The sequence below is a fragment of the Plecotus auritus genome, assembly GCF_963455305.1.
Source record: "Plecotus auritus genome assembly, chromosome: 4".
NCBI lineage: Eukaryota > Metazoa > Chordata > Mammalia > Chiroptera > Vespertilionidae > Plecotus > Plecotus auritus.
In genome coordinates, this window is record NC_137775.1 from 4,798,941 (window position 1) to 4,812,249 (window position 13,309).

A 13,309-nucleotide genomic window follows, 5' to 3' on the forward strand; every position below is an offset into this window, starting at 1 on the left:
CAGAGCCATCCTGTGCCGTTGACCTCTGCCGAAAGCGAGGCCTTTCTGGGCTCGGGAAACTGCGTGTTCACGGGGAAAAGCAGCCGGGCCCCTAGGACCGCGCACCTGGGGTGCGGGGGCTCCTGGCAGCATCTCGGGTCCCCGCAGGAAAAGTCAGACCTGCACCCAGGGCACTGCTGGTCCCACAGTCCATCGGCGCCTCCCGGCCTCAGCAGCTGTGGGTCTCTTTCCGGCGGCACGGCACGGGGCCGGGGTGGTGGCGGCACGGGGCCGGGGGGCCACATGAGGCCGGGGTGGTGGCAGTGTCCCCGGGGAGCGAGCTGGAATTTGGAGGATGCTGAAAGTTAACCAAGAGCCGCAGACGGTGCATTATGAACATTCACTTTGGTTTTATTACTTACCCTCCTGACGTTCAGCCTTTCCTTGCTCAGAAAGGACACACGTGCCACTAGTGCAGTGAGGTGGTGAGGGGTTTGTTTTCTAGTCAGAAATCCGGTTCTTAAAAAAACTGCCCCTTGAAGTTCTGTTCCCTCCTTAGTCTGCTCCGCACGGTACCAGAATTACAGCCGGGAGGGACTGCGGCTCCTATAATTGTGCCCCTTGGTTACGGTGTTGGGCTTAGAGGTCGACGGGCTGTGGCCAGGCTGGACGTCCGGGCGCTGTCCGGGGCGTGGGCCTGCGGGTGACCCACGCGGACAGCTTGGCGGTACTGTCCCGCCCCCCCCCCCCCCCCAGGAGAGCCAGGGGCCTGGCCTGTGAGCGTGTTTCCTTTGTTGTTGAAGACACTGCCTGCTGCTGGCAAGCGCTCGCTGCTGCCCCACGGGCGGCGGCCAGTTCCTTAAACGTGGCATACAGTTCCACGCAGACTCAGGCCAGGCCCACAGCTCAGGTGGGCAGCAGTGCGGCGGGCGCCATGCACTCACCTTCCCGGGCGGGAGACGGCGGGCAGGGGGGCGAGAGCACCTGGCGTCTGGGCGCTGCCCGCTGCTCAGGGAGATGTTGCCAACTTTTCAGAAGCTTTTTCTTTAACGTAACGGACAGAAGCAGGAGCTCGGACTGCACTGCTTAGGGCTGGTTCCTCCTCATGAACGCCAAGCAGGCCGTTCTGCTGCAGCTGGTGAGGCAGCCGGCAGTCCTGCGTGCGCTCTCCTATCCAGTAGTTCTGGGTGAGCACCCCTTAGGGAGCCTGAGGGGAGCGCTCCTGGTTGCCCCACGTGCTGGGCACCGTGCCGGGCGGTGTGCCCCGGGTGGCAGGACGGGCCCGCCCTCGTGAAGTCTCCACTCGGGGGAGGCCGTGCTGCTGGCGGGCGCTTGCAAAGCGGCTCTGGGTCCATCGCAGGCGGGACATTGCTGTGCAGAGGAGACAGGAGCGGGCGGTGGGCCTCCAGGGGGTTGGGTCGCGAAGGCCCCGGGGGGAGGCGGCCTGGGCTCAGGCTCCCGCTGCCGTGGGGGGTGACGTGAGGAGCTGGCGAGGGACCCAGATTTCCGCGTTTGAGTTTTCCCCTAGAAGAGAGAAAAGGAAATCCCAGAGGCGGGTTGACTGGCGAGGCAGGGCTGCCTCCCCTCCCCCACCCGGGCCGCTGCTCCGCTGCTCCATGCCCAGCCCGTCCTTCCGAAGGCTGGCTGCTCCTGCCACGCGCACGCGCAGGCTGGGCCGTAACCACCCCTCTTCAGCCTGCCCAGTCCTGGGAGGCTGAGCCTGCGAGCCTCCCCGTGGCTCCTGGCAAAGGCAGGGGCTGGCCGGCAGCGGACCTGAACCGCTCTGAAACGTCTAAGAAGCGAAAAAGACGTTCGACCGGACCCTGCTCTGTGCTCACCCCCTTTCACCGTGACCTTTGCCCCCACTCCCGCCCTGAGCAGGGAGCCCTGGATGGGGCCCAGCGGGGGTGCGCCTAGGAGTTCCCCTGCTCATTCCCTGACCCTTTTCAAGGTGACCTTTGGGTTTGTTTCCTTGAACTTGGCTCGTGCCTCGAGGGTCTGTTCTCGGATGTGTGTTCTCTGCCTGAGTTTGGATGGCCGTCCCAGGTCACGTCGGTGTGTGGTTGCGCATTAGCACGCTGGCTGGAGACTTGGATTTAGACACTTTTAATAATTCGTATCAGTTTTTAGTTTTTAACTTGAAGTCAGACTGTCCTTCAAAGGCAGCGCGAGGGATTCCTCCCTGCAGAGCGTGTCCCAGCTCCACAGGGCTTGTCGCCCGGGGGCGGGGGGCCATGAGGGACGTCCCCACAATTCCTGTCTCTCGATTTTTTCAGCTGACTTTTTCTGAGGAGGATTTGGTGCTTGTCAGAGTCCTTTGCCAATACGTAGGGGACACAGCCGAGACCTCCTGGGGAGCGGGCCTGTCTGTGCAGCCAACACAAGCTTGTTTCTCTTGTGCAATGAGAGGTGGGCGGGTAATAAAACACCCGTTTGCCCCGGCTCTGCAGGCACCTCCCTGGGGAACCGACGACTTAATGACAATGTGTGAACCCCAGAGAGGGCCGCACCCAGGAAGCCGTGGGCTCGGGCTCAGCATTCTCCCCAGGTTTCTGGAGCAGAGAGGAGCCCGGAAGCTAAGTGGGTCCTTGGGCGTGCGGATGGGCCTGGAATGGGAGGCTCTGTGGTTTCGGCCATTCTCTCCCTGGGCCAGCGGTCAGAATCGCCATGCTGCGGGCCCTGCGGTTGAGAAGAGAAAAGAAGGAAAGGAGGGGAATCAGGCAGGCGTTTTAATAACTTTCAGCAAGAGTTTCTAACCCACATTGCCCTTCCTGTCACCGTGGAGCAAGGAGCTAGGACACAAGCTGTGTGTGACCCGTGTCCTGAGCTTCTGCGGTCCTCAGTCACGAAGCTCCCGGAAGCAGCGTTTCCCTTTTCTAAGAAGGCTGCTCCTCCCGTGAGCTGCTCCTCCCGTGAGCTGCTCCTGTTCCTCCTGTGAGCTGCTCCTTCCGTGAGCTGCTCCTCCCGTGAGCTGCTGCATTAGCAGGTCTCAGGGCAGCCAGCAGCCTCTGCGTGAGCGTTTGTGCACCAGCCCGCTTCCATGGTGTGGACAGCATTGTGAGTCCTTACGAACATAACTGACTTCATCCTCTCAGCAATCCCAGTTGCTGTCGCTCCCACTGCAGAGTTGAAGAGACTCGGTCATGGGGCTTGGACGTGGCGTTGCTGCCTGAACTGTCGGTCAGTCACCAGGAGGGTGCTCGGTGAGCACCAGTAAACTGGAAATACAGAGGCGACTGCCCCTGACCTGCCCTCCAGGTGCTGACTGTCCAGGTCAGGGTGGGCAGCATCCGGCCCGCGGGCCGTATCAGGCCTGAGAGATCCTTGGTCTGGCTCTGCCAAGGCAACCGCAGGCGGGACTCGAAATTCAGTAACTCTAGGAGCCGTCTTCAGAGCAACATACATTTACCTTAAGTGAATGAGGTTATAAATACCCAAAAGGTTCCCACCCCTGTTCGAGTGGGACAGAGACCAAACCGAGCCAGCGGAGTCAAGTCCCAGCAGTCCCAGGAGCGTCAGCGCAGGGAGGGGCACAAAAGGAGGGGGCCGTGAAGACGGGAGGCGGCCCCATGGTGTCCTCCCTGGGGCATGCTGCTGGCCTCGGGGCCGTGGACAGGACATTCCCAGTAGGAGGGGCTGTTTGGGGAAATGCTGGCAGGCACGAAAGGGCATGGTTAGGTGAACAAGGGGGCCAGGGTGGGTGGCTTTCGCGTGTGCCAGGCCGCGGCGTTTGACCAGTCCTCACAGGAGGCACCCGAGGCCCAGCGGTGTCCTGATCCTGTGCTGGTGGCAGTGGGAGGCGCAGGCTGGGCAGGGAGACGGGAAGCCCAGTGGGAACTTGGAGAAGACCGGCAGGACCGTGGCCGTGGCCGTGGCCGGAGAGGGCAGGCCAGGCATTGACCCGAAGGTCAGGCGCCCTGGGACTGAGGGGCACGGGGCCTGAGGCCGTGCGACCTTGCATAGAGAAGCTTTGCAGCCCGGCATCCGTGCCCGCGCCGCCCGCCCTCTGCTGGTCCTGGAGCACAGGGGTCCCGGGGCGCCCAGTCCTGATTTGGGGCGTGTCATCCATTGGGAGTCCGTGTCCTGCGTGGAAGCCTCGTCCTGGCCCCCTGCTCTCTGACCCGCAAGTCCTTTTAGAAACAGGACCGTGTGCAGGGGGTGGGAGACGGGAGCGCCCGGGTCAGCGCCTGCTCTCTCCTGTAGGACTTCGTCTTCTACGCCCCCCGCCTGCGCATCAACAAGCGGATCCTGCAGCTCTGCATGGGGAACCACGAGCTGTACATGCGCCGCAGGAAGCCCGACACCATCGAGGTGCAGCAGATGAAGGCCCAGGCCCGCGAGGAGAAGCACCAGAAGCAGCTGGAGCGGTGAGCGGGCTGCGGGGCGCGGCTGGCCAGGCAGCCTCGGTGCCGCGCTGTCCCCGCCGGGAGAGCCGGTGGGAGATCACGTAGTAATGTGGGTGGATGGGCCCTCGCTGTGGCTGGGCCGGCAGAGCTGGCGGGAGCGCCGGCACCTGGGGACGGCAGATGACCACGCAGCCGCTCCTTCGATGGCTGGGCCGTGACAGCGGCTTCGCTGGATGACTGACTTGCCGTGTCCACAGCGCACGAGTCTGCGGAGCCTGAACCTCCCTGTGCCCTCCCCCAACAGGCAGCAGCTGGAAACCGAGAAGAAGAGGCGGGAGACCGTGGAGAGAGAGAAGGAGCAGATGATGCGGGAGAAGGAGGAGCTGATGCTCAGGCTCCAGGACTACGAGCAGAAGACCAAGAAGGCCGAGAAAGGTGGGCCATGTCCCGGAGGCGCGTGTTCCCCTCGCACTTCACACGGCCCGGCAGACGGACCGCGCACACAACCAGGAGGAATACAGTTTAGCACCCGGAATAGAGACGGTGGAGGGACGGGGTCAAGTGGTGACTGGGCCTGGAAAGTAGTTGTGGGCCAGGTCCCGTCGGTGCTGCGAGCTTTGTGGGCGTTATCTTGTTAAACGCCCCCTGCCCGAGGAGGTGAGTACCGAGGGTCCGTTTTCCTGACGGAGGGGAGGCTTTAGCGGCAGAAAAGGCTGCTCAAGGTTGCAGGGTAGTGAGTGGCGCCAGGCCGGGAGGGGGCGCTCTGCAGCGGGCCGAGCATTGTGAGTGCTGCGCCCCGTAAACACGGTGGGAGGGGGCGAAAGAGGTCCCGTCACCCTGAGACTCTCCATCCGGCCCTGGGCTGGGAGTGGGGCCCGACTGCAGGTCGGTGGCGGAGCCGTGAGCAGCCCCGGTGCTGTGTCTCCTTCAGAGCTCTCGGACCAGATCCAGAGGGCCCTGCAGCTGGAGGAGGAGCGGAAGCGGGCGCAGGAGGAGGCGGAGCGCCTGGAGGCCGACCGCATGGCTGCGCTGCGTGCCAAGGAGGAGCTGGAGAGGCAGACGGTGGATCAGATAAAGAGCCAGGAGCAGCTGGTAGGAGTCCCCGGTTTCACGGTGCTGAATTATGGAGAGGCTGCCTCTGGAGACGGAGAAAGTGACACCTGCTGACCATGATTTCTGTCTGGGCTGTAAACGGATCAGCTGGACGGTGTACCGGGGCGGGTGGGGAGGGCAGTGCTGGTGGTGGGTGCGGCAGCTGCCGCCTGCTGGTCAGTCGGGGAGGGGCATGCGGGCGGCGGGCATGGCCGAGTTACCAGGGAGGCTTCGTTCACCACCGGGCTGTGTGGAAAGCGTTCCAGAACTCACTCTGACTTGGCCCCTCACAGGCCGCGGAGCTGGCAGAGTACACCGCCAAGATCGCGCTCCTGGAGGAGGCGCGCCGGCGCAAGGAGGACGAGGTGGAGGAGTGGCAGCACCGGGTGAGTGCGGGCGGGGCACGGGCGGGCCAGGCTGCCAGGTGCACGGGGACCTGGGGGACGTTTCGCGTGCTCTGCCGATACCGGTCCTTCGTAGAGAGACTCCCACGGGAACGGGCCTGGGATCAGCTGGGAACAAAGAACCACCTTATGATGCTTAGAAAAAGGCCACCGCGAGCGTTCTGCCCCCCAGGCAGCCCCCCCAGGAGCTGTCTTTAAGTCGGATTAGCTGGGTGTCCCCAGCAGCGAGCCAGTCACAGGGCCCGAAACAAGCCTCCCCCACGCTGGCACCTGCAGCCTGGCACGCACAGCCATGGGACCTGGTGTGACCAGGGCGAGGGGCCGCACCTCAGCCCCACTTCCTGTGGACAGTGGGGACGGCTGCCCGCCTGCAGGGTTGCTCTAGGACCCCGCAGAGGGCAGTGAATTGCAGCCATGATGGTGCCACTCCATCCGCCTTCACGCCCACCAGGAGCACAGGCCCCGGGCACAGTGGGTGTGGGTCAGAGTACAGACCTCAGCCAAACTGGGGCTCCGCCCCCCTCCCACCCGCCTGTTCTTTTCCCCGCGTCCCCATCTGAGGCAGCCCCTGTGAGGACGCCTGTGCCTCCCCCGCCCCACTGCACCCCAAGCTGCGTGCAGAGGCCTCAGTCCTGGGGTTTCTGGAGAAAGTGCTTATTATAAGGCGTTAAGTGAGAAAAGCTGGTTACAAACCAGCTGCAAACTAAGCTCATCTGCAGGGTCAGGGTGGTGATGGAGTGGGTGGGGTGCGGTTATGTGCCCGTGGGAAGTTGCTGGAAGGGTCAGGGTGACGGGGAGGACTCCTGAGCACCTGCTGTGGAGCGGGGAGCTTGGCGAGCAGCGGCCACAGGGAAGGGAAGAAAGCCGAGCACCAACGCGGAGTGGCTCTTTCCAGGCGGGAGGATTGTTTTTCTTTAATAAATTTTTTCCCCAAAAACATGTACAGTGAGCACATGCTAGGATCATAGACAGAAGAAAAGATACTTAGAAAAACGTCTAGCCTGGCATCCGTTTCCCTCCGTGCTGTGGGCACGTGTGGTCATTGCTCTGCGGACCCGGAGCCCGAGGCGGCGGCCAGGCTGCAGGGGACACTGCTTGGCGTAGTCACTCCTGTGGCTCAAGCTGCGTGCACCTGCCAGGAGGCGGGGGTGAGGGGGGTCCTTCCCCACAGAGGAGCGCCTCCTCCGTAAAGAAAGGTGCTTTTGGAGGAAGCGGACGGGCTGCGGTTCTGGGTGGGAAGTGCTCACGGCCTGTTGATTCGCTTTCCAAGGCCAAGGAAGCCCAGGATGACCTAGTGAAGACCAAGGAGGAGCTGCAGCTGGTGATGACAGCGCCACCGCCCCCGCCGCCCCCTGTGTACGAGCCGGTGGCCTATCACGTCCGCGAGAACCTGCAGGAGGAGGGCACGGAGGACTCGGGCTACAGCGCCGAGCTGTCCAGCGAGGGCATCCTGGGCGACCGCAACGAGGAGAAGCGGGTCACCGAGGCCGAGAAGAACCTGCGCGTGCAGCAGCAGCTGATGGTGAGGCGGGGCGGGCGGCACGCGTGCTCTCGGGCTCCCGGGCTCCCCGCTGGGGCCGGCGACCTGAGGGCCCCGAGGGAGCCTCCACCAGCACCCACTCCCCTGGGAGGGCGGCGGCGGGGGGCCTGACCCTGCCTCTTGCCGTTGCAGACGCTGTCCAGCGAGCTGTCCCAGGCCAGAGACGAGAACAAGAGGACCCACAACGACATCATCCACAATGAGAACATGCGGCAAGGCCGCGACAAGTACAAGACGCTGCGGCAGATCCGGCAGGGCAACACCAAGCAGCGCATCGACGAGTTCGAGGCCATGTGAGGCCGCGGGACTGGCAGGGCGGCCCGAGCCGGGGCCCCGCGGGCCGCATGCAGACTCTGAAACTCGTATTCGTAGTTCTCTAATCTAGACCCCCCTCGTACCAGTTCCTTTAAAGAGAGTAGCTGTTTCAGCGGGAATGTTCCGGGGCTGGGACGGTGGGGGCTCCCCTGGTTATTTTCCCATTTGTATCATAGTGCCAAACGGGCCTGATTTTTACTGCTGTTATTAATGAATCACTTCCTGTCTGTGCTGGGGGCAGGGCCGATCAAATCAAGGAAAGGGCCACTGTACGCCTGAGGGGCAGCTCCGTGCTGGCATGTGTGAGAGTCGTGTCATTAAAGCAACCCTGGTGGCTCGTCTGTGCCATACTCCTCCTGTATCTGAAATTAGCTCAGATTAATAGATTCACTTGATTTCTTGAAGGATGCATCTCTGTATTACGTTTCTGAGGCTTAGAAACTGGTCGAAAGCATCACACACGTGCACACAGTGACTCCTTCCCCTGCCCCGGCGGCCACAGCCTCGCTCCTCCCGGATAAACAGCACGGAGGACACGCGCTTAGATAAACTCCTGTTTAATAGTTAGAGGCTCCATGGTTGGGCTCTCACCTGATTAATAATGATCAGCTATAGAGTATAATATTTATATATAAGCAATAATATGGGTTTGTAACATTAGTTAAAAAGGGAAAACTTTGTTCTGTATATTTTGTTACCTTTTACAGAATAATAAAAGAAGAACGTGAAAACCATATTACATTGTGAGGGCATAATGAAGGCGGTTAACTGCTGTACTTACAGCCCGACTACACACATTTCCATTTTCTTCCGGAACTTCCCATGTGAGACACACACATGCCGTTCACTCAGGCTGCAGCTGGGGGCGCCCCGGCCTGGGGAGTGTCTGCGTTTCCACAGGAACCTGCTGGGACCTGTCCATCCTCTGCCACGTCCTGGGAAAGCCATGGCAATGCCGGCTCCCGCTGCGGGTTCTGCTGAGGAACCCGCCCCGCCCCCCGCAGACGCGAACGGCAAGGCCCATGCGGTGTCCACTTGCCTGTCTGCAGTCCTGCCAGCAGTGCCCGCCGGGGCGGGCGCCCCTCACCTGGACTGCAGAGCTGACCTCCCGACACGGGAATCTGTCCCTCCTCCCCGCCCCAGCTCTTCGGGGCTGGCTGACCTGCCTCCAGAAAGGGTTTTGCAGGAGAAGGGGAGGGATCGGATACCCACCAGCTCCTTTGCTTTCTTTGAAACACACATAACAAGGCCACCATTTTCACTGTTGGATAAGCGCTGGAGACGGGCAACAAGCATGTGTTGAAATCTGACCATTTCCCACATCTTGGCGCAGGTAACCAGCCCGGGACTCCTTTCTGTCCCTGACCACTGCTCTGTTACATGACTGCTACAGGCAGAGGGGTCACCTCCGGAGGGCCTCCCAGCTGCGCACCCTCAGTCCAGCTGGCCCGCGGGCACATGGGCAGCCCGTGCTGGCACCTGGCATCTGCAGGACGAGGGTTGTGTCTGCCCATACAGCGGGGCTGGAGAGAACTTGGTGCCACTGCAGCTGTGACAGCCGTGTCAGTGCCGCTGGCTGTCTTCCTCTGATGAGTGAAATGACAAATTAGTAACCGTGGGCCTGCAGACACCACGCTTTCCTCGGCTTTTTAAAAGGACCAAAAATGGTAATGCCGTTACATAAAAAGGAGGATGCTTTGGTGTGGCCAGCTGGTTCAGTGGCTGAGCATCGACCCAAGAACCAGGAGGTCACAGTTTGATTCCCGGTCAGGGCACATGCCTGGGTTGCAGGCTCCATCCCCAGGGTGGGGTGTACAAGAGGCAGCCGATCAATGATTCTCCTTATTGGTGTTTTTTATCCCCCCCCCCACTCTGAAGTCAATAAAAACAGAACAAGTATTTTTAAAATAAAAATAGCTAAATCCTATATAATAAAAGGTCAGAGGCCATAACCGGAACGACCGCTCGACCAGTTGCTATGAGGTGAATTGACCACCTCTCGGTCCCTCCCCTTCGGCCCGCAGGCTCTGATCACAGCATGGCAAACGGGGAACCACAGGGAACCGGGTGGGTGGCCAGAGAGAGACAGCCCTGGTCCCGGGTGCCTGATGGTGGCCAGAGCAAAGCACCCCCAGTTCCGGGTCTGGCAGTGGCGGCCGGAGCAAAGCAGCCTGGGTCCTGGGTGCCAGCAGCTGGGGGGTGGGGGGGTAGGGGGGGGAAGGAAGGCCAACTCTTACATGAATCTTGGTGCATCAGGCCTCTAGTATGTAAATAAAAAGGACCAGCAAGGATAGTATCAAGTAATTTTTCACCTTGACTCAGACCACTGGTGACTGAGAGGGCTCCCCACCCACACCCCAGTAAAACGAGTTCAGAGCAGGACGTGGGGGCGTTCTCCCAGGCACTTGAGGCCTCAAAGGCCCGAGCTGTTTTCCTTCCGGTTAGTTGAGCGAGGAGGAGGTGGGTGGGTGGGCTGGCGCCTCCAGGAGTGCTGACTACAGTCTTCACGCATCACGGTCCGTGGACAGGTGGGCGCCCCAGACCGGGCCAGGTCCGAAATAAGTTCTCGGAGGAAGGGGGTTTGCTTTGCACAGTATTTTCTTTAGAAGCAAATTGTAATTTAATAGTGAGTCCTGTGTATCTTCCTCGGCCCCTGGTTGTCCTTGGAGTGTGTGCAAGTGGTTTGGTGGCCACCGTGTGTGGGGGGCCCTGCTGGCAACCAGCGGGAGGACTGGGACACTCGAGCCCGGAGGAGGGGGTGTCCCCCACAGAATGTTAGAAGCGCCCCTGCTGGGCAACACCAAAGCATCCCCCTCTGTCCCACTCCTAACGAAATCCTTTCAAGATATTTTCCTTTACGCAAATAATCCTTTTATGATTGACGCCAGGAACAAAAGCAAGTACTGTGCCCAGCTGTGGAGGCCTAGCAGATCCTAAATCTGCTTTAAATGGTTGAAATACTTGGCTGTATTATCGCCCCGCTGTAAAGTCAGAACTAGACTCGGCACCTTCCATCTGTGGCGGGTTAGGCAACTCCAAAGCCAGTGACATGGCCTGGCTTTTCACGGGGTCCGTGTAACAGTCCCTAAGGACCAACCACGCCCTTGGGCCCAATAAACATCAACCAGACTCCCGGGTCCAAGCCTGGCCTCGCCCAGCACGCGGGCTGCACACCGAGGTCGGCCTGGTCCCAGACATCAGCCCCAGGCAGACCTGCCGGCGCGGGAAGGGGTCACGCTGTTGAGGGCGTCCACGGTGGGCACGCTTGCTTCTTCAGGACCGGGGGCCGCAGCCTGAGTGTTCCTTTGTCCGGCGGCGTGAGGCAGCTGAGAAGGAAAACGGCTGCCATCCCGCCCTCCAACACCCCCTGGCCTCTTGGTGCTTGCTTATCAGGGAGACGACTAGAGCTAAGAAGAGGGCTAAGTCGACCACAAAACAGAAGCTAATGGAAGAGAGCGGGAAGCACGGGCTTGGAGGACCTCTGGAGAGGATGTTCCGAGTTTGGAGGCATCTGCACCGGGCACTGGGGTGGTTGGGATGCTGAGGCCATGTGGTCCCTGTCGCGATCCCCCTCCTCGGCCGCCCACAGCCCACGTATGAGGCCTGCCAGCAGGGCCAGGACCGGGCGCACGCCTTATCTTGTTTCAGCCCCGTCCTCTTCGGGAGGTTAAGTTCAGAAGCACAAAGCAACTCCCAAGGCCAAACGAGAAGTGCCGGGGTGAGGACATCCTCCACGCTGTCTGGACGAGTCGCCGTCACTGTCCACAGTGGCACTGACTGGGATTTAGCGATTCTACATCATCATGGTGATGGCACCCTGGCTGGGTGGCTGGGTGGCTCGGTCCCGCGCATCTAAAAGGTCACTGTTCAGTTCCCAGTCAGGGCACGTGCTTAGGGTTTCCACTGGAACCCCGTAGGGACGGGCAGGAGGCAGCCGATCTATGTTTCTCACATGGATGTTTCTCCACCTCTCCCCTCTGCTCTCTTTCAAATCAATTGGAAAGATAGTGTTTGCTTTACTTTTGAAAACAACGGAATTGTAAACCTAACCCATAACCCTAACCCTAAACCCTAACCCTAATCCTAACCCTAAAAATCTAACCCTAACACTAACCCTAAACTCTAACCTTAAACCCTAAACTCTAGCCCTAATCCTAACCCTAAACTCTAACCCTAACCCTAAATTCTAACTCTAACTCTAAACCCTAATCCTAACCCTAAATTCTAACCCTAACCCTAAACTCTAACACTAAACCTAACCCTAACCCTAAACCCTAACCCTAACCCTAAACCAGCCGTGGGCAAACTATGGCCCGTGGGCCGGATCCGGCCCGTTCGGCTGTTCTATCCGGCCCGCGGAGCCGAAAGAGCAGAGGGTTCTCTTGCTCTCCCCTCCGCTCCTTTACTTTGAATTTATATTAGTTCACACAAACACTCCATCCATGCTTTTGTTCCGGCCCTCTGGTCCAGTTTAAGAACCCATTGTGGCCCTCGAGTCAAAAAGTTTTCCCACCCCTGCCCTAAACTCTAACCCTAACCCTAAACCCTAACCCTAACCCTAATCCTAACCCTAAACTCTAAGGTTAGGTGAGTGAAATCTGCTGAGTCCCCCATCTTACTGTTCAGAGAGGGAGATGTGAAGCTGAGGAAATATTTAGAAACACGCCTTCTTCCATGTTCCCTCTCGGTCAGTGAATGCTGACTCGCTATGATGAGGACCAACGTGGTACCAAACCTAGACTTGGCACAAATTTTGGAGATCGGTCTTTTTTTTAAATTGGTTTCAGAGAGGAAGGGAGAGGGAGAGAAATAGAAGGAGAGATAGAAACATCAATGATGAGAGAGAATCATCGATCAGCTGCCTCCTGCAGGTCCCCTACTGGGGATCGAGCCCGCAACCCAGGCATGTGTCCTGGACCGGAACCGAACCCGGGACCCTTCAGTCTGCAGGCCGACGCTCTCTCCACTGAGCCAGACCGGCGAGGGCAGAGAGCAGCGTTTTAACCCGACTTAGTCGATTCGGTGGGAAAGGTAAAACGGGAAGTTTTCCACGGCTCACCCGTTTTGGTGTTTTCTGTAGGCCCTGGGCCCACGCCGTATGGATAGTAAGTTACCAGTGAATAATGTTCCAATAGACCCACTACCTACCCATGAGTTCAGGTGCCACCTGGCCACACAGGTGCATTCCTGGCTCCCAGCACCGCCAGGCAGAGCTGACGTCACATGATGGCTGATCTGTCGCTGGAAGAGAAGCCGCCATTTGCTATCACCCCCCTGCACACAACACCCCGCTACACACACACACACACACACACACACACACACACACACGCCGGCAGCTCAGCAAAGACGTGTGACAGTCCACAGACAAGAGCAGCGCCCTGGCCGCGGGGATTGCTGAGGAGCCGGATGGACGCAGGGCGGGGAAGGGTGGCGTTTCAGCCTGGGGCCCGTGGGCTTGGGCGAAGGGGCCCAGGCCTCTGTTCCAGGGGCTTGGAGGTGGGCAGGGGGCCATGCTGGGGGTCGGCGGGGCCAGCCAAACTGGAACCGCTAAAATGCACATGGAACCGCTCACTGTCCGTCTTCAGGGCCACGGCCACCCCATCTTCCCGCCTGTCCCCACGCCCTTGACC

General features: G+C 60.0%; 1 protein-coding gene across 2 annotated transcripts in view; it reads left to right on the top strand.

Annotated features, from left to right (window-relative positions):
- The window catches only part of EZR (ezrin), a 45,965-nt gene extending 37,553 nt beyond the window's left edge, over positions 1-8,412 (top strand). For both annotated transcript variants that reach the window (XM_080663326.1, XM_080663325.1), the window contains exons 9-14: positions 4,183-4,346; positions 4,630-4,760; positions 5,257-5,417; positions 5,711-5,803; positions 7,092-7,343; positions 7,494-8,412. In XM_080663326.1, the coding sequence (XP_080519452.1) occupies positions 4,183-4,346; positions 4,630-4,760; positions 5,257-5,417; positions 5,711-5,803; positions 7,092-7,343; positions 7,494-7,658 (966 nt within the window). In that variant the 3' untranslated portion in view covers positions 7,659-8,412. The remainder of the gene's footprint in view (positions 1-4,182; positions 4,347-4,629; positions 4,761-5,256; positions 5,418-5,710; positions 5,804-7,091; positions 7,344-7,493) is intronic.
- Positions 8,413-13,309: the final 4,897 nt, after the last annotated feature.